General features: G+C 35.5%; 1 protein-coding gene across 2 annotated transcripts in view; it reads right to left on the bottom strand.

Annotated features, from left to right (window-relative positions):
• Positions 1 to 21,742, bottom strand: part of LOC150110447 (RUN and FYVE domain-containing protein 2-like) — a 358,385-nt gene that overhangs the window by 197,777 nt on the left and 138,866 nt on the right. For both annotated transcript variants that reach the window (XM_090393911.1, XM_090393918.1), the window contains exons 5-6: positions 21,427 to 21,550; positions 33 to 97 (exon numbers count right to left, since the gene is read on the bottom strand). In XM_090393911.1, coding sequence (XP_090250037.1) covers positions 33 to 97; positions 21,427 to 21,550 — 189 coding nt within the window. The remainder of the gene's footprint in view (positions 1 to 32; positions 98 to 21,426; positions 21,551 to 21,742) is intronic.

Here is a 21,742-nt window from a genome sequence, read left to right as displayed (position 1 = left end):
TTTGTAATTTATAAAGTTGAAAGATGACTTACCCATCCTGGGGAACTTCTGCATGACTGTTGTCACGTAGATAAAGACTAAAATCAATGACACCTTGCTTTAAAAATAAATGAAGAAATTACTACTAGTGACAGCAAGGGGGGGAAAAATCAATAAAATGTTTCTGTAAAAGAATGCAATATAATTAACTGACATCACATAAAATTAACTGCATATAACTCAGAGTTGAATAAATATCTGGAATTAAGGAATTTGCATTACAGACTGGCTCTTACATATTTCACCTATCAGAGAATGTACATGTCATAAAAAAAATCATAAAACATTCAATCAAGTGTTCATAATTCAAACTTCACAAAATTCAAAGGACCTGAACAAACCGAAACATCTACTACAGTAAGATTAACAAAAAAAAAAAAAAAATCTACTAAAGTGAGATGTATATTATAATAGCATTATAAGACATATATACATTTAGTGAGCTTATAGTAATCACTTTCAAAATTTTGATATAAGCAGGCGTGTTGATTCAAATTCCTACTGAAGTAGTATTTAACAGACTTGCAGGAAAAGAAAACCAAATCTGAATTGCTTGATTGATGTTGAATTGAAATATAAGAACCAATAAATCTCTCTCTTTTAACGTGTTGAAACATGTTATTCGTATTTTTGACATACAAGTTTACATAATGTGGTGGTAATTAGCTATATCTTAATATACAGAGTGTCCACAAATGATTACCCTGATTTCAACTGGCTATAATATTTTAACAACGAAACTAACTGAATAAATTTTGTTGCAGGTAAACTTGGCACTCATAAAGTTCCCATACTGGTATCTTGCGTATACTGCTTTTGCCACCAGGAGCGCTGCTGCTGATTTTCTTTAAAAATGGCTTCAGTACAGGAAAAAGCCCAATGTGTTCTGTGGCTAGCAGAAACAAAATCTCCAGTAACAGTGCAGCGAATGTTTAGGGCACAGTATGGAAATAACCCACCTGATGTTAAGCTCATTAAGTCATGGAAGACAAAGTTTTTAGAAACAGGTTCAGTTCATAAGGGTGCAAGCAGTGGCAGACCATCGGTTTCCAAGGAGACAGTTGAAGTAGTTCAAACTGCCTTCACCTGGTCACTGCAGAAGTCAATCAGAAGAGCTTCACTAGAACTTCAAATGCCAAGGAGTACAGTCCACAAAGTGGTACTCAAACCAAACGTTTGAAATTGTTTGCGTACAAAGTCCAAATTGTTCAGGAGATAAAGCCAGATGATTGTCCAAGGAGTGAAGAATTTGCTAACCTCATTTTGAACCGCATCGATAAGGATAATGATTTTTTGCAGCGTGTTTGTTTCTCTGATGAGGCAACATTTCACATGAGTGGAGTAGTCAACAGACACAATGTAAGGATCTGGGGATCTGAAAACCCACATTCCAGCTAGTCCAAAACTCAATGTGTGGTGTGGACTAATGCATGATCGAGTGATTGGCCTTTTCTTCTTTCTTGAAAAAGAAATTAATGGAAATGTGTACTTAGAATGCTCAATAATTATGCCATTCCCCAGCTACAGGAGATGCAACCAGATGTTATCTTTCAACAGGACGGAGTTCAGTATCTTTCAACTGAAAATATAAAATTTATTTCTTCTTTTCCATGGGATCCTTTTTTATCTTCCCATTTAGCATATACCTGCTCAGAATTCAATATCATGCAAAATCACCAATTCTTTACTAGAGAAAAAACAGTTTCTTTACTATTTCATAAATAACATATCTAAGTAGAGCTCTTCATGTTAAGTCACTTTACAATTTCAGATTTTACTAATTCCATCACTTTTTCCAGCAGAATAACAAATAGACCCAGCATCCTTAAGACAGAAGACAAAACTTTTCATTCAGCATTTCCTCAAACATTGAATTAAAACATCAACTCCAATATCTTCTTTTATTTACTAAACACTTTTTGACAGTCTCAACTTTTCCAGTTTAAAGATTCACAGTGCTACAATTCCTTTTCAGAATCTTATATTAACATTCTCCTGACTGTTAAATTTTCTTAAAAACTTCCTAATGTCATTCTCGAATTTCCATTCTCTCTCAACTTGTTTTTCTTGTAACCCCAGTGCCAAATGCTCTGTCAGCTGTCAATCACCCATCAATCTCCTTGGCAAGTATTGTAAATTGCAGGCGAGAAGTTACATAGTAATGGCTGACATGTTGTCTTCGTTAGTGTAAAACATGTTAGCCATTCTTTTATAAAGAATGTCTTTACAAAACATAATAAATATCTCAACATTTAACAATTTTAAATTAATAAAAAGATTAAAAGTAACACAACTATCAGAATCTAGTAAGTACATCAAAATTTCAAATGCTTTACATTTTGACAATAATATCAATAATGGGTACATTGCAAGTGCCAATCATACGTGTTATGAAAACAAAACTAATAATATACTAATATAAACAATTGTAAAAAGATTCATAAATTTAAATTATGATTATGTTTACATGTCTCCATATGTATGCATGTAATTCAACATAATCATTATTATAATGGACAAACCAAAAACTTATGTGACTTTAAGGACATATTACAAGAACTATCATCCTACTGGAATGTTCACATATATCAGTCGCTAGGGTGCAGAGAAAATAGTCTAACAAGAAGAAAGCATTCAGCACTCACTCACTCATCAGAAAAGTAATAGAGGGGTTACAAGAATCATGCAATCTAACAGACTAATTACAACTACAACAGGGATTTATAGCAGTAAATCCTTGTTGTTGTTATTGGTGAGTCATGGATCAGCATCCCTCTGAAACAAACTGGCACCTTGTAGAGTCCGCATCCACTCAGTTTATTAGGAATGCCTTCATCTAATAGAAGCCCAATAGAAAGCCATTACAAATGACACCTAAAGAACAGTTCTAAAAAAAATGTATATTCTAATGAATAATCATTATATAAGACTTATTATTGTTTATGTGACCATAGGTTTTTTTTAATTACTATATATGTTCATATATAACGGCAACACCTACCAGTTTCGCTAGCAACTGTCTAGCTTTCCCAAGGCTTGAACGGCACAAAAAAATGATAAATGCACAAAGTATAAAGAATACAAAACCGTTAGTAACTATAATGTAGCTAAGTTATATTTGTTCGCGTGACAATGTCAGCATGTATTGTGAATCTTTAGTCCGTGTCCTGAACACGCATTATATGATCGTTGGCGTACTGTAGTTCCGTCAAACTGAGTGAAATGATTAAATTTTTCCAAGTCTCATTCAATATGGCACCTTGATTTCTGTTTAGGTTGCTGCCTGTTCGTAGGACTACTGTTGCTTCTTTGAATAATCATATGTAATTTAACACCTGAAAATGCAAAAACTCTCTGCAAATTCAAACAGCCTATCAAAAATATCCTGGACAGAATCTTCTGTGCTTTAATTTTCTTACAAAAGTCTTTACAGTATCTCCTTCCAAGTACAATCATTCTAATTATATACCAAGATTCCAGTGACCCTTCTATTGTTTACTACATTGCCCCATTTTGTTTGGAAATGACTTACACTGCCTTTCTAATACTCAGTTACAAGGGGGATGTAAGTTCTCACTTACGTGTCTGCAATATCTTGAAATCTTTTCAGCTTCAGAGTACTTTTTAGAGTAGAAAAGACGAATAAGCTGTAATGGAGCCAAATCTGGCAAGTGATGAATTTCCGGAATGATAAGAATTAGCTAAATATGATTCAGTCTCATTATAGCAAACATAGAAAGGGGTCACAAAAACGGTTTGCTATAGGGGATGGTGACTTACTGGTAGTTTGTTATAGTGAGTGAATTTGTTATAATGGTATTTGCTATGATGAGTGTTGATTGTAAAACATTAGTGTTGGGCTAATTAGGCCAATGTAGCATGGGTAACATTGGTCACTGTATAGAAACCAGATGCTTGAAGAAAATTTAAGTGCAGCTACTGTGTTTCTAAACTGGGAGTACACACAAATGCTGTGGAGTAACTCACTGACTACTTTTCAGAATTTGTTTGGTAACATTTAATGGTTATGTGACCATCTTGCTAGATTTGTGGCAGAACTAGACACACATCTTCCTTCAATACATCATTTTTAGATGAATTAGCTGAACTCATACACCACTGACAGGGTTTTAATCTCAGAAACTCTGGTTTCTATATGAAAAACAAGAGTTTGAGATCAAACCTTAAAAACCAGCTTGTCTCATAAAACAAGCAAACTAGCCAAAAGAAGCTAATTAAAGGATGAATGATATAATCACGTAATCACAAGAAAGATATTTATTTAACCAAATATTTCGGTCTGGAAATAGCAGACCATCGTCGGTGGTATTACAAGAACAGTTTAAAAAAAAATATACAAGCTAGAATACTAACAATAGATCATTGAAATTAGAACATGCCGCGTGATGTTATATCACTAAGTACGAAACGAAATATTTTGAAGTAGAAACATGATTGAATTTGCTATAAAAAAAAAAAAAAAAAAAAAAAAAAAAATTAATGAGTAATCTTGATTAGGCTTTCCAATCATCACATTTCCATTCTTCACAATAAACCTGAAAAGTCTGGTTTGGCTCAACACGGGATTGAAACTGACCACAGCATCCTTTGGTCCAAAACGCGCCTCTTACATAGATCCCGTTATAGGTTCGAACGTTTGTTCAAGGAAAGCGTGGAGGCCTTGCTCCATCATCCCAACCTGAATCGTAATGACTGCATATCTATATCAAAAATCTGGGAAAGCCTAATCAAGATTACTCATTAATTTTTTTTTTTTTTTTTTTTTTTTTTTTTTTTTTTTTTTTTATAGCAAATTCAATCATGTTTCTACTTCAAAATATTTCGTTTCATACTTAGTGATATAACATCACGCGGCATGTTCTAATTTCAACGATCTATTGTTAGTATTCTAGCTTGTATATATTTTTTTAAACTGTTCTTGTAATACCACCGACGATGGTCTGCTATTTCCAGACCGAAATATTTGGTTAAATAAATATCTTTCTTGTGATTACGTGATTATATCATTCAGTCTTATGTCGCAAGTATCCTTAAAACAACTAATTAAAGGATATAATACAAAAATAAGACAAGTGAGAGCATGGTTTTAAATCAAAGAGAAAATGTGCAAATTAATGATGTTAGTTACACACTTGGTGGTTAAGTGCTGAGGAAGACTGATCATTTCAAATATTTGAGAAGTGTTATTTCTAGTAATGAATATTTAAATCAAGAAATACTGAGGTAGTTTTCAGTGGGCTAGCCAAGGCTTTTTTAAACCTTAACTAGTCCACTGGCCAACTGCAGAGTCACTACTCTGGGATAGTAGAGTCACTCTAAAGTGTAAGCTTCTGATTTGATTAACAGAAGTTACTTTTTACCTTATGTGGCTATATGGAGGAATAAGTAGAATAAGACTATGAAAATGTTGAGGTCAATACAGTAAACTCTCAATTTAACAGACTATTAGGGGCTAAGGGTTGTCTAAAATCGAAAGTCTGTTAAATTGCAAATCTTAGGAATAGTATTGAAAATAAAACACTTTCAGTGGTACGGTATTAATATATTTTAATGAGAACATTTTTATGTAAATACCATTTTATTGAGGCATGGGCTTGAAAAAAGCATCAAGTTTCAGTTGTTTTCCACTTTTATGCTGCTTCTTAATAATTAACTATCAAAATTGCTGAAAATGGGAGTAATAAGCAATCACCTCTGGATCTGAAGATGCACCTATGAACGAGATTAGTCGTCCATGTGTTCTCTAACAACCGATAGTTTCAGACTAGCTGGAACCGCTTCTTCTTCTTCTTCCTCATTGTCAACCTCCTGATCATCCCGTAGAACATCTTCAGCAATCTCTTCCTAGCTGAGAATTTGGTAGCCTGGGTCTCTTTCATCGATGTCTAGCCATTGTTCAATGTCATTCTCACTGAAATTATCAGCAGCTCGCATCAAAAATTTCATGGAAATCAGAGGTTTCAAAATCTCTGAAATCATATTCTGGTTCATTCCCATTCAGTAACTGGGTCCAGCTATTAGCCACTGTTGTAGTCTTTATCCCCTTCCAAGCGGCAGCAAAATTAAAGATGGCAGACTTGATGTTGTATGCGTGCAAATTTTGAAGTGTCCTAGCTCCTCTTGTATCTTCTTTGGGATCGTTTTTGTTTTCCAAGACAACATAATCTCTTCAAGAAACTTCTTATACAATCTCTTGCAGGCAACAATGACTCCCTGGTCTATAGGCTGTATTATAGAAGTGGTGTTTGGAGGGAGGAAGATACATTTTATTCTTCCATTCCTACTAACCAACTTCTCGGCATTAGGATGGGCTGATGCATTATCAAGAAGTAAAACAGCTTTAACATCTTCAGGAGAGATTTTCAGGACCTCTTCTTGGTAGTTTTGCACTTCAAGTATGAAGTGATTGAAAAAACCAGTAGGAAAATATGTCACTTGTAAACCAGGCATTCCTTGAACTGGAATAGATGACAGGCAACTGATTAATAACATTCTTCAAAGAGCAAGGCTTTTGTGTCCTTCCAACTACTATCGGCTTGAGGCGATGCGTGCCATCAGCATTAGCACAAAGTAGGGCTGAAATGCACTCCTTGTTTAATTTGCAGCCAGGTGTGTTAATCTGATGCTTGTTCGCGAGGGTATTTTTGGGAACAGCACGATAGAACAGGTCGGTCTCATCTGCATTGTAAACTCGAGACAAAATAAAACTCTCAGATTCAATGACTTCATTGATATATTTTCTGAACTTGTTCAATATCAGTGCTCAGTGCTTCACCACATGTTTGCCTGTTCGTAATGCCATGGCATTTACGAAAGCGCAAAAGCCGCCCATCACTCGCCTGAAACTGTATGCCATGTGTTGTGCCAGTTTTTCAGAGCTGACCTTTCAACACCACAAACAACAATGCAACTAGACCACTGTTAAATAAACCACTTGTAAACTCCTTCTAAATTCTTATGCTTAGCCAACTACACGTGTCTTATCTGCCGAAGTGAAACCACTTTTGAAGCTTTCAATGCTATATTTTAGCAAAAACTGAGTAAGTTTGTCTTTATTTTTGCATATGTCTGAAACTGTTTGCTTTTTCACCCCGTAAAGTTCACAAACATGAGCAACAGATACACCACTTTCCAACTTACTTATTAACTCAACTTTCATAGCATCAGTAACAACGGTACTGATGCTATGCTACTGAACCAAAGCACATGCGCAAACTATTACAAGTACACACGAAATATCACGAACGTATCGAAGATGCAATTTATAAATGCTGCTGATCACTTCTGATTAACCATTGCATTATTTATTTTTTTATTAATTATTTCATTATCTGTATTTATTTGTCCATTAAACCGAGAGTTTACAGTATTGGCAAAAACAGAATAAGAAATATAGCCATCAGGAATGCAATAGAACTAAGTAGTGAAGAAATGCTTGTAAATTCCTGCTTGAAGTGGCTTGGACATGTAAAAATAATGTTTGAAATAATGATTGAGGAAAAAGCGATCATGAAAAAGGTGGAGACCAAATAAGAGAATTAGAAGAAAAAAAAAAGGGAAAAAAAAACTTGAACTGGAAGTATTAAGGTAAAAAAAATATTGGAGGAGAGAAATATTCCATTTCACAATCTTTCTTTGATTAAGGTCAATCTCATCTCTTTTAGGTAGGTGGAAAGGAAGATATGCTGCCAAAAATCCTAAAAAGTCACAGATACTGGTACTAACATGCCTGCGAAAAATGTTGTTTCAGATATTTTTGAACTTTCTTTAAATGAAATATGAAATTTAGTTTTTAACAATGGCAAGTCCAAGTAGGATCCACATGCTGCAACTTCACTGAGTTCTTAATCGCACCAAAAAAAAAAGTAAAACTTGTAGAACAATGAAGAAATCAATGATTAATTGTTGCACGTGGATTGCATTGCTTGGAGTGGCCATCACTTTACCTCTTCAGAAATTATTCCATGTACATGGTGCAGAAACTTATGATAATCAGCAATATCAGAGGATGGATAAGCAAAATAAAAACTGCTAACCACTGGACACTGCAAGTAATGAAAATAGTTAAAGGTACATGAATGGATTTATCTGAACTATTGTATTACTGCCAAAATATCTGAAGACTTATGTTCTCATTTGTCTATGATGACAAATCAAACAATCTTATAACAAAAACAATAAACTTGAAAAATCTGGCGTTGATCAGCAAGGAGTGGATACTGACAACAATATCCTGTGTTCCAATGCCTGTCTTTAACATCAATGAAAGTTTAGGTTTGAGTGGTTATTTAAAGAGAGTGATGAAGCATTTGTACACCACCTAAATTTAAATCAGAATGACTGCCCCTCTCTGTTGCCAAGATTTGGAAGTCTCATCTTCATAAATGGAAAGCAATAGTGTATCCTCTCCTCCTCTCCCCGTATTTTAATTAAATAATTTTTATAAATTTAATATAATGCTATCATTCTTTTCTTTATCTCAAATCATTTAATTTTAAATTTGTGCCTTTAAACTTATTTTATTGTAACCACCTGCTAGGTTGCATTCCAGCACATGGCTCAGCTCTGTAAATAGGATTAACAGTCTTTGTTCTAGCTTCACTTTGTGATTATGCTGATGTATTAATGATGACCAGTTAGCTTCTGGTCGAAAGATTTTCAGTATTAAAATGATTATATTCTTGTGTATACATGCGGCTAACAAACTAAACATATAATAAATGATTTTGGTTTTTAATTATTGGTGATTTATTTTTTAAGTTCAATGTATCCAAAATAAATGACTGATTACTAGAACCACCAGAGGAAAGTAGGTGATTTAACCAGAAAAGAAGTACTCAAAGATTTCAAACCACAGATGTTTGAATGTCAAATAACTACCCATACAAATCAAATTATTTGATAACATTATTTGAATTTCCTAATTGATCATCATAGACAAATAAGAACATAAATCTTCAAATGTTTTTTTTTTCGGAAGTAATACAATAGTTCAGATGAATTGGTTCATCTGAACTATTTTACACCTTTCACTGATATTCATCACTGACAGTGTCCAGTAATAAAATTATTATATTCTTGTGAATATATGTATCTAATAAACTTTATTATGCCATAAGTGTCATTAAAAAATTCAAGTATAAGATCTACAAAAAAAATTACCTTTTATGGCAAAACACTTAAAAATGCCATAAATGATACAAAAAATTCAACTGCACACTATATACACACAAAAAAAGTGTATGTTACAGGCAAAAATAATAATACTGTATATAATAAAATCATCGGGGTGCTTAAGGGTCAAAGCTGTATAACTGAGAGGAGACCTCCACATAGCCTTTAAAGGAATGTGGAGAACCGACCAGGGCTTCGGACCTAATGTCCAATCCTCACCTTCTCGTGGTGCACCCTGTTGGGTATCTACTTTGATAGTGAACAAACGAGGATGGGCTGGCAATTTGGGATTTAGCTGACCAAATTGTATTCTTATTGGTTAAACCAAAATAAAAAATGATGGTACAACATGACAAAATTTCATGCCGGCTGGGACGTCGCCCGGTTAAACAAGGTCCCCCCCATTGTTTTCGCCAGGGCAAACAGCGAAATGTCAGCTACTGGAACAAATCCCAACTCAACATCACCAGAGTTAAAGATCGGTACTAACAACGTAAGAAGCCTGAATGGCAAAGAAATGGAGCTAGCTGAGGAATTAGATAAGTACCAGATTGACATAATAGGGGTGACTGAAACAAAAAAGACCAAAACTGGTGAGATCTTTCTGAGCAATAAATACAAAATGTTATATTCAGGCAATGACAATCAAGGAAAAGAATGAGTAGCCATAGTATTCAACACAAAATACGAGGCTAATCTTCTTGAATGGCAGCGAGTCTCAAGTAGAGTAATGTGGGCAAATATGAGAATGGGGAACTGGACAATCAGACTTATTTGTGACAATGCTCCTACAGAAGGTTCTACTAAGGTAGAAGTGGAGGAATTTTTTGACGCTTTAGAAAAAGCAACTGACACAATGAAAAAGGAAAATTTGGTCCTTGTTGGGGATCTAAATAGCAGAGTAGGAAATGATTGTGAGACATACAAAAATATTTTGGGAAAATCTGGAGAAAAGAGCAAAGCTAATCATCATCATCATCATCAAATTCCTGCCATGTACCCTCAAGGGGTGTATAGGATATGACAGTACTACATGAAAAAATTACATCATTACTAACTTCCTATCTACAATTTTCCACCAAATCAGTCTGTTACTTGTCAAGACTCCAACATTATCAGATCTTATATTTCTATCGTCTAAGGCACTTTGTACCATATCAATCCACCTATATCTTGGTCTTCCTCTGGGTCGTTTTCCTGCCGACCTGGCAGAGAACACTTGTTTTGCTAATCTTTCCTCTCCCATTCTATTTAAGTGACCATACCACCTGAGATTAGCTCTGCTAACGCATTCCTGGATGCTGACAATGTCAAGTTCTTTCCTAATATCCTCATTTTTAATATGATATTGCCATTGATGCCATCTGTTCACGCCTTTAATCTTTCTCAGGACTCTCATATCTGCGGTCTCTAGTCTTTAGTCAAGTGTTTTACTTCTGACCCAGCTCTCAGATCCATAAGTTAAAACTGGTTTGAACACTGTCTTGTATACAGCTAATTTAGTGTTCTGACTAATTTCTCTCTTATTCCATATGAATTTATTCAATTGACTTCCCACCATACCAGCTTTGCTGATTCTGTTGTCTATTTCTATATTTAATTTACCATCTTCAGTAAAAAATCGTGCCTAAGTAGCTGAAATGTTTTACTTGTTCCACAGGTTCTCCATTCACAACCAGTTGACATTTTCAATGATTCTGCCTATTTTCATTGTCTTTGCCTTTTTATTGCTGACCTTCATACCATATCTATTACAACAGCTATTCAATTTAGTCAGAGAATCTTGCAGACTTGTAGCGGATTTATTTAGAAGTATAACATCAACCGCATAAAGCAAAGAGCTGACATTAACATCTCCAATTTTGATATCAGGTTTAATACCACTTTCCTTCATAATGTGATCCATATAGATAATGAATAACAGAGGGGATAATGTACATCCTTGTCTCACACCAGATTTAACATTAAACCATCTTCCTGTACTTCCTTCAATTCTAACTGCTGACTTACAACTCAAATAAAGACTAAGTATTGCTTGATATAATGCCCCATTGACACCATATAACTGCAGCGTATTGAATAGCTTCTCTCTTGGCACCTTGTCATATGCCTTTTCCAAATCGACAAAACTTAAATACAGATCTTTGTTATATTCCCAAGCTAATAATAATGGCAAATATCTGTTGGATTTCTGTTCAATACATGGACTGGTTATTACTAACACCATGTTCCAAAATTAAAATGTGCACAAATTCACATGGAGAGAAGAGGCTAGGAATAAGAAAAGTCTCATTGACTATGTTATTGTTGATAGTGATGTTTTCTCCCTGGTGCAGAACACCAGAGTGTACAGAGGATTTGAAATTGGAAGTGATAACTATCTAGTCTTGAGCAGGATAAAATTGAATTTCATATTGAAAAGAATAACATGTAAGAAAGTTTTAAAGTTGAGCAGCTCTCAGATGTGAACTGTAGACTAAAATACAGAAAGATTATTGAAAAGAAAATGAAAGAGTTTGAGAATAGGAATCAGACCTTGGAGATTCAGTGGCAAACTCTGAAGAAAACATTGATTGATTCTGCCAGAGAGGCATGTGGTGAGGTTGTGTGCAAGGATAAAAAAATCAGAACTCCCTGGTGGACACAGGAAGTTAAAGAGGCAGTGAAGGAAAAGAAGAAAGCATATCAAAAGTTCCTGGCAAATAAGTCGGCTTTTACTCTTACAGAATACAGAGACAAATGTAAGAAAGCTAAACACTGTGTAAAACTAGCTAAACAAAAGTCATGGGAGGACTTTGGCAAGAATATAGAAAATAAATATCAAGAAGGTGGCAAAATATTCTGGAGGTTGTTGAAGAAGCTTAGGAATGGAGGAAAGAGTGCTGTAAAAGGAGCTAGAGATGATAAAGGTGAAAACAGGAGAAAAAGATATCCTTGAAGTATGGAGTAATTACTTTGAAAAACTTCTAAATGAAATAAGCAGTGATGACAGCACAGTGGTAAAAAAACACTGACCAGGCATGCAGTCAGGAATACATATCCATACTTGAAGTAGAAAAAGCCATCAAAGGCTTGAAATGTGGAAAGGCAACAGGAGTAGATGATATTCGACCAGAAATGCTGAAGTATGGTCGTATAAAAGTCTTACAGTGGCTGCACTACATAGTTCAGAAAGCATGAACAGAGGGACGAATTCCCGATGATTGGAGTAGAGCTCTCATAGTACCCATATATAAAAAAGGAAATAAAACTGAATGTGAGAATTATAGAGGTATTTCCCTACTGAGTGTTCCTGGCAAGATCTATGCAAGTATACTTGAGAAACGGTTGAGAAGAATTGTGGAAGAAAAGCTTGGTGAAGAACAAGCTGGATTCAGGCCAAATAGAGGCTGTCAGGATCAGATCTTCACTTTACGACAAATAGTCGAGAAAGCATGGGAATATAACAAATGCATTTTTGGAAATTATGGAGACAACTACCGTGTTGTCTCCATAATTTCCAAATTTCCAATAAACACGGTAGTTGTCTCCATAATTTCCAAAAATGCATTCGGATCACCGTGCAAGCCTAAAAGAAAGGAATATAACAAAGATTTGTATTTAAGTTTTGTCGATTTGGAAAAGGTATATGACAAGGTGCCAAGAGAGAAGCTATTCAATACGCTGCAGTTATATGGCGTCAACGGGGCATTATATCAAGCAATACTTAGTCTTTATTTGAGTTGTAAGTCAGCAGTTAGAATTGAAGGAAGTACAGGAAGATGGTTTAATGTTAAATCTGGTGTGAGACAAGAATGTACATTATCCCCTCTGTTATTCATTATCTATATGGATCACATTATGAAGGAAAGTGGTATTAAACCTGATATCAAAATTGGAGATGTTAATGTCAGCTCTTTGCTTTATGCGGATGATGTTATACTTCTAAATAAATCCGCTACAAGTCTGCAAGATTCTCTGACTAAATTGAATAGCTGTTGTAATAGATATGGTATGAAGGTCAGCAATAACAAGACAAAGACAATGAAAATAGGCAGAATCATTGAAAATGTCAACTGTGTTATGAATGGAGAACCTGTGGAACAAGTAAAACATTTCAGCTACTTATGCACGATTTTTACTGAAGATAGTAAATTAAATATAGAAATAGACAACAGAATCAGCAAAGCTGGTATGGTGGGAAGTCAGTTGAATAAATTCATATGGAATAAGAGAGAAATTAGTCGGAACACTAAATTAGCTGTATACAAGACAGTGTTCAAACCAGTTTTAACTTATGGATCTGAGAGCTGGGTCAGAAGTAAAACACTTGACCAAAGACTAGAGACCGCAGATATGAGAGTCCTGAGAAAGATTAGAGGCATGAACAGATGGCATCAATGGCAATATCATATTAAAAATGAGGATATTAGGAAAGAACTTGACATTGTCAGCATCCATGAATGCGTTAGCAGAGCTAATCTCAGGTGGTATGGTCACGTAAACAGAATGGGAGAGGAAAGATTAGCAAAACAAGTCTTCTCTGGCAGGTTGGCAGGAAAACGACCTAGAGGAAGACCAAGATATAGGTGGATTGATATGGTACAAAGTGCCTTAGACGATAGAAATATAAGATCTGATAATGTTGGAGTCTTGACAAGTAACAGACTGATTTGGAGGAAAATAAAATTGTAGATTGGATGTTAGTAATGATGTAATTTTTTCATGTAGTACTGTCATATCCTGTACACCCCTTGAGGGTACATGGCAGGAATTTGATAATGATGATGATAAAATCAACACCACTGCTTCAAAGCAAAAGACTCAGGGTGTGTGAAATTACTTAGATGTTTCTTGAATGATATGATTTTTATCCATTATTTAAATCTTCTCTAATGATTTTAATCATATTTAAATATTTTTTCCTATGACTAGAAACAAATGAAGCTAGAGCATTAGATGAAACCTATTATTAGCATTAATAATAAATATTAACAGACACCTCCAGGAAGTCAAGGACTCATTGAGAGATGTCATACCTTCTCTTAAATTCATTCACACTAGATGCACTCACTACTTCAACAGGCAAACTGTTCCACTCACTCATGGCCCTTAATTGTGAACAAACATAACTTTCATGAAAGACCCCGTGTTCTTACTCTGCCTTCCATGTAATGAAAAATTTCATCTGTCTGACAATATCCTTAACTACTTCTTAAGCTTTCACAAACCTTTAAGGTTCTTAGCTGTCGACTTCACAACTGCAACTGTCTCGAGGATAACATGGTTGGTTCTATGTCTGTAGATGTGTGTGTGTGTGTTCACGGGGCCAGTTTGCCTGTTCTGGAGGACGAAAAACCAGAGTTTCTGGGTGAAAAAAAACCCTACTTCCATATGAGACTGGCTGACTCACCTGTAGTCGAAAGAGACCAGATAAAGGTTCCTCGCATCATGGACAGGATTGAACCCAGATCTTTCTCACCAAAAAGGCTTAATCTATACCGAATGAGCTACAGAGGCTCAATATCCTATAACACCCATTCAGAAATTTACTTCTGTTTCTCCTAACAAGAGTCTGTAGTCTACATACTGGAAATCTCTTTTTAAATCGGATGATACTGAGTTTATAGGATGTATCCTATAAACTCAATATCATCTTTGTAACTCTTCTTTGCAGCCTTTTCCACAGATTCTTTATCCCTTTGGAACCCAAGAGACCAAATCTGCACACAGTTCAGATTTATTATATTTATGCTTTTTAAAGCATAAATACAGCAAAATAGGTTTTGCCAACTTTTCAGGTTTTGATGCAAAGATATATGGAAAAAGATCCCAAGATCAAGATGGACCAGTGTGATAACAGATTCATTTAGAACAAAAGTGACTCTAGAAATAATATAAACTTATTATACTATCATGATACTATCATGCCATGAATGGAAGCTGGGCAAGAGCGTGGTTGACAAGGGTGTTAGAGCTAGGTTTTTTACTTGGAGAGTAGTGAATGAGTGGAATAAGCTTCCAGAGTCTGTTGTGGGTGCTACGACCATGAATGAGTTCAAGGCAAGGTATGATAGATACTGTGTGAATGTTGAATAGTTGTTCTTGACATGATGTTAGGGCTTCCCTCGATAAGTCTGTCGACTCCTTGGAGTTGCCCAGAATAATAATAATAATAATAATAATAATACCTGTACATACTGAGGGTATATACATCAGGAATGGTTAAGAGATAATTGTACCATAAATAGTAAGAAAGAACAGATTAAACATACACACAAGGGTAATGAACAACTCAAGTATTCAACTTTAATTTCCCAAATATTTTAACCTGAAGTTTAAAGGTCATCATCAGTAGCAGGAATGCTAATGAGCGTAATGTAGAATGTTAAAAATGGATTATTTAAAAAATAGTAACAGGCACATGATGGCATAAAAGGAACAATACAATGTGTGGGTGATGAGATTTAGTAATCGAAAAACGTTACTGATATCTGATGTGAATCAGACTTTCCCTGATTTTTGTTAAGAACATCCATTCATTTCAATTCGGATTACGACAATGAAACAGGGATCTGGCACTCTGCTTAAATAAGTGTTTGAATTAAAGCGGCATCGATGATGTAAGCATGTGTTTTAGAGCAGAAGATTCAATGGTTGGTGAATTCCATACTGCACTAGAACAGATTTTTTATTAATGGTATACAATTGTGTTCTCGTAATTTTTTTTTTCCCCACAGAATGTCCAGTTTACCAATTAATGTTTATTACTTTGTTGCATTATATTTGTGTGTATACATGTAATCAATTTTTAATATATCAAGAATTGTTGATGTTCTACAGAAAAATTGTATAATGCTATTTTTCTAGCATAAATTAAAATAAGAAAATTAATATTTCTTTTTTTAAAACCATGACTGCAATTTTCTGTCTGTGGCAAAAGCCTACTAATCATATGCATGACATAATGATTCATGCAATGTTCTCATAACTTTCCCTTCTTTCCTTCCAATACATTCACTTCACTGCATAACTAGTTTTCAAAGACATTATAGAAAAACTCTTCATTCTGTTTTCAGAACCATTTTCCTATCTCAGCTTTGGCCTTCTTTCACATTTTATCAATTTTCAAAATGGATAACCATGGGATTTATCTTCAAGTTAGGAAGTAATCAATTCAATGGAGTCAAGTTCTACACATAAAGATGTTCCACAACTTCAAATCTAATCTCTTCAATAACAAATAAAACAAACGAAGATATTACTCAAGGGTGTTCATTTTGAAAATGACAAACACATTAAATCAGAGGTGAGAAAACAGTTCCAAAAACAAATAGAAAAATTTTATTGTAACAGTTTTAAAAAACTTATGCAGTGAAGAAAATGAATTGTCTCAAAAAATAGTATATGAAAATTAAGTAGAAATTTAAAACTATTTTTGATTTCACTAATATATATCTCTCTATCTCCTTTGGATGAGGAACTATTCACAAAGGATGAATCATTTGGAACACCTCTCATACTTGCCCATCATGTGTTCATTCATTATGTAAACTCAGAATGACCACTCTTGCAGTACAGGACATAATATTAGAATATTTGAGCAGGTAAGTGTAGATCAATTATTAGAACTCTAGTAGCAAGGATTATACGTTGGTCATACATAACTGGTAATTAACTTACGGAATTAACAACGCATAAAAAGGATATTAATTAAAGGCAACTTTAATGAATAACTTCAATATTTCAGCAACGTCACATTGCCATTTTCAGGAACATAAAAACATGGTATGTGCACACATGCACTAACAAAAGCAAATGAGGAAGAAGGCAAGAAACTAATATTGTTCCTAAACTCCTAATGGTGCCCTCTGCTGGGCTAATTTGGTTGTCTTGGCCGTTGCACTGAAGTTCTCATAATGTAAGTCTCCTAAATTTGGGGTAGTTTCATGCACCCAAATTTGTTTAGGTTTGGAACGTTTTTTAGAGCTGCTGATGATTCCTTGAATAATCTTTCATACTTAAACTTGCTGCGGTGTATTATTTTAGTTTTCTTCCAACGAATTCTATGGTGGGTATCTAAGGCATGGTCTGCCAGCCCAGAGTGGCTGTACTGGTGAAACCAGATGTAATCTTTGTGTTCTGAAATCCTGATATTTGCTGTCCTGCCTGTTTGGCCAAAGTAGGACAATTTGCAGCTGCAAGGGACCTGGTATACCCCAGGTAGGTCTAGGGGAAGTGGTTGGTCTTTGGTAGAGCAGATAAGGGGATGCCAACTTTTTATATGGCCTATAACAAGAAGTCAGGTCATATTTTTTGAGAATATTGGTTATTTTCTCAGAGATGCCCTGGATGTAGGTGATGGTGATAGATTTGGTGTAATCTTTATTGTGGAGGGGGGAGGAGGGGGATTGTGGTTTACTGGTTTTAGTATTTTTTGGATTTTTTGGGGGTTATAGCCATTGGCTAAGAAAGTGTTGAGGATGTGGTTTAGTTCAGTGGTTAGGGCATTGTCATCTGAGCAGATTAATTCTGCCCTGTTATGTAGTGATTTTATAACCCCCATATTATTGTGAGTGGGGGGGGATTGCTGGTGAATGTATTTGCCAGTACGGGTGGGTTTTCTGTAAACAGAGAAAATCAAAGATCCATCAAGTTGGCGAGTGATTAAAGTGTCTAGGAAGGGGAGGGGGTTGTTTTCCTCTTTTTCTAAGGTGAACTGGACTCTAGGGTGTTGGTTGTTTAAGTGTGTTAGGAAGGAGTGGAGTGTATCTGAGCCATGTGGCCAAATAGTGAACACATCATCCACATATCGAAGGCAAATAGTGGGTTTTTGTGGGGTGGAGTTTAAGGCTTTCTCTTCAAAGGTCTCCATAAAGAAATTGGTGTCAAGGGTGGGGAAGGTGGTGAGATTGCTGGTGAATGTATCTGTCGTCTACTTCCTTACCACAGCCACCACTCAACGCTGTAGTCAACCTCTCGTCTGTAGTTTTAAAGCCTGAAGCCCTCACCGCACTTTCACGTGGCCACAATTTCGCCCTAGCTCCTAAAAGAATACCTGCTGAGAAAATCATGATCCAAATAGAATGTGGGATTCGCAACCTTCCTAAGCATATGGCCAACAACGTCAGACTGGATGTAACCGGTGTTCTCACCAAAGCAAAACCTCCAAAAACCAACTTATCCAAAGACGAATATGCAGCTCTACTAGAAATGAAGAAAAACAAAAAAATAGCAATCACCAAAGCAGATAAGGGAAACGCCACTGTGGTGCTCAATCAAAAGGACTACAAAGGTAAGCTTAATGCTTTAGTACTAGACCGTACTACCTACCTCCATATTGAATATAATCCTACCAACTCTCAAATTAGAACTCTCCACAGACTCCTTAAGAAAGTCACTTCTTGGCCTGTGGAAGTCACTAACAAAATAAAAAACTTATAACTCTAGACCCCCCCCCCCGATTATATAGACTCCCAAAAATACATAAACAAAATGTGCCATTACGTCCCATAGTAGATTGCATTGATTCCCCCCCCCCCCCCCACACACACACAAATAAATTAGCCAAACATTTAGCCAAAATGCTCGCACACTATACTGGCAACACACCATCACACATAAAAAACTCAGCCAACTTTAAAGCCAGTATAGAAAACCTCTCACTCCAACACACTGACATAATGGTCAATTTTGACGTCTCCTGCTTATTCACTAATGTCCCACTCAAAGAAACCCTAGAGCTCATCCAAGCCAAGTTTCCTCCCGATATCTCAGCCCTATTTCAGTTCACAATGAACTCAGGCTATTTCGTTTCGCAAGGAAAATTCTACAAACAGATAGAGGGGACATCCAATGGGTTCACCACTTTCCCCAGCCTTGGCTAATTTCTTTATGGAGACCTTTGAAGAGAAAGGCTTAAACTCTGCCCCCACAAAAACCCACTATTTGGCTTCGATACGTGGATGATGTGTTCGCTATTTGGCCACATGGCTCAGATACACTCCACTCCTTCCTCACACACTTAAACAACAAACACCCCAGAGTCCAGTTCACCTTAGAAAAAGAGGAAAACAACACCCTCCCCTTCCTAGACACTTTAATCACTCGCCAGCTTGAAGCTTGATGGATCTTTGGTTTTCTCTGTTTACAGAAAACCCACCCATACTGGCAGATACATTCACCAGCAATCTCCCCCCCCCCCATATCAATATGGGGTTATAAAAACACTATATAACAGGGCAAAATTAATCTGCTCAGATGACGATGCCCTAACCACTGAACTAAACCACATCCTCAACACTTTCTTAGCCAATGGCTATAACCCCCAAAAAATCCAAAAATTACTAAAACCAGTAAACCACAACCCCCCCTCCACAATAAAGATTACACCAAATCTATCACCATCACCTACATCCAGGGCACCTCTGAGAAAATAACCAATATTCTCAAAAAATATGATCTGACTTCTTGTTATAGACCATATAAAAAGTTGGCATCCCTTATCCACTCTACCAAAGACCAACCACTTCCCCTAGACCTACCTGGGATATACCAGGTCCTTTGCAGATGCAAAGTGTCCTACTTTGGCCAAACAGGCAGGACAGCAAATATCAGGATTTCAGAACACAAAGATTACATCCGGTTTCACCAGTACAGCCACTCTGGGCTGGCACACCATGCCTTAGATACCCACCATAGAATTCGTTGGAAGAAAACTAAAATAATACACCACAGCAAGTTTAAGTACGAAAGATTATTCAAGGAATCATCAGCAGCTCTAAAAAACGTTCCAAACCTAAACAAATTTGGGTGCATGAAACTACCCCAAATTTGGGAGACTTACATTATGAGAACTTCAGCGCAACGGCCAAGACAAACCAAATTAGCCCAGCAGAGGGCACCATTAGGACTTTAGGAACAATATTAGTTTCTTGCCTTCTTCCTCATTTGCTTTTGTTAGTGCCTGTGTGCACATACCATGTTTTTATGTTCCTGAAGATGGCAATGTGACGTTGCCGAAATATTGAAGTTATTCATTAAAGTTGCCTTTAATTAATATCCTTTATATGCGTTGTTAATTCCGTAAACTAATTACCAGTTAATTATTAGAACCGTTTCACTGAAACTATATTGGGCCTTAGAGAAGCTCTCAAGGTGTTTGAATAAAGATAAACTATACAAAATGTTTAAATAAGTAGACTGAAGTAGGGGATGTTAAAGATCTAACCTGATTTCAAAGCCAAATATATGTAGAAACTTTGAAAGTTTCAAAAATGTGACCAGAGATCTTATGAGAATATAATCTTTGGCAATCTGAGTTATCCTAGCTTGCACTGCTTAAAAGACAAAAGTACTCTTCAGGCATCCATAATTTATCTGTTATTAGTGCTTTTGATAAAGGTTTCACTGGCCTGACAGGTGTTTTGAACTGGTCAGTTTTCTTCAGAGACTAGGCAGAAACCTTAAGAGGGCAAAAAAGACTCTTTCAATACCAAAGCAATCCTATATCAAAGATTTGTATTTATCATAAGTGAATTCTCAGTCAGTACGTAATAATTAAAATTATGTACTGACTAAGAATTCACTTATGATAAATACAACTCTTTGATATAGGATTGCTTTGGTATTGAAAGAGTCTTTTTTGCCCTCTTAAGGTTTCTGCCTAGTCTCTGAAGAAAACTGACCAGTTCAAAACACCTGTCAGGTGAGTGAAACCTTTATCAAAAGCACTAATAACAGATAAATTATGGATGAAAGAAAGAGCAATATGGCTTCATTTTGGCAATGTAAAATAAATAAAAATAGGAGATATTAAAGATCCACCCTTACTTGTAATGCAAGCTAAGGCAATTCCAATGCCAAGGATTATATTCTCAAATTAAATAAGCTCTCTAGTCACATTTTCAAAACTTTCGAAGGTCCTACATATATTTAGCTTTGAAATAAGGTTCGATCTTTAATATCCCCTATTTCTATTTATTCATTTGAACCAAAATGAAGTCATATGGCTCTTTCTTTGATAAGTTTAAAAAGTTTTATTATACCATTCAATTATCGCAACTGCCAAGCATTTTGTTATACTTTTTCATTTTCATCTGAAAATGAGTTAATATAAGCATTAATATATAATACATAGTATATAATATGCACATGAGTTTCTTTTTTTAAGAAAAGTTCTAGTGCTTCTATAAAACCACTAAATATGCAAACCTGAGAATCTAAATCCTCTTCCTTGACACACAAATTACAATCAATTACGTTTAATCCTACCAGCAATCCACCAATTACAACTGCTTCATCAGTCATCATCAGAGCTTCATCTTCATAAAATTCTCTACATGAAATGTGAAAAATGAACTAAAATATATGAAATGATATTGATATTTCAAAAATGCAGTAATGCAATATTTTAGACTGATTTAATTAAAATGAAAATTAATATTTAAAAAAAAGTACTGTTTAGAAACTTCTACATTTTTACAGATGTAACAACTGCATCATTAGAGCATGTGTTTGACAGAAATCA

This window comes from Typopeltis vanoorti, chromosome 1 (assembly GCF_054136105.1).
Source record: "Typopeltis vanoorti isolate ZY-2024b chromosome 1, IOZ_Tvanoo_1.0, whole genome shotgun sequence".
NCBI lineage: Eukaryota > Metazoa > Arthropoda > Arachnida > Uropygi > Thelyphonidae > Typopeltis > Typopeltis vanoorti.
This window is presented reverse-complemented; position numbering and strand designations above follow the sequence as displayed.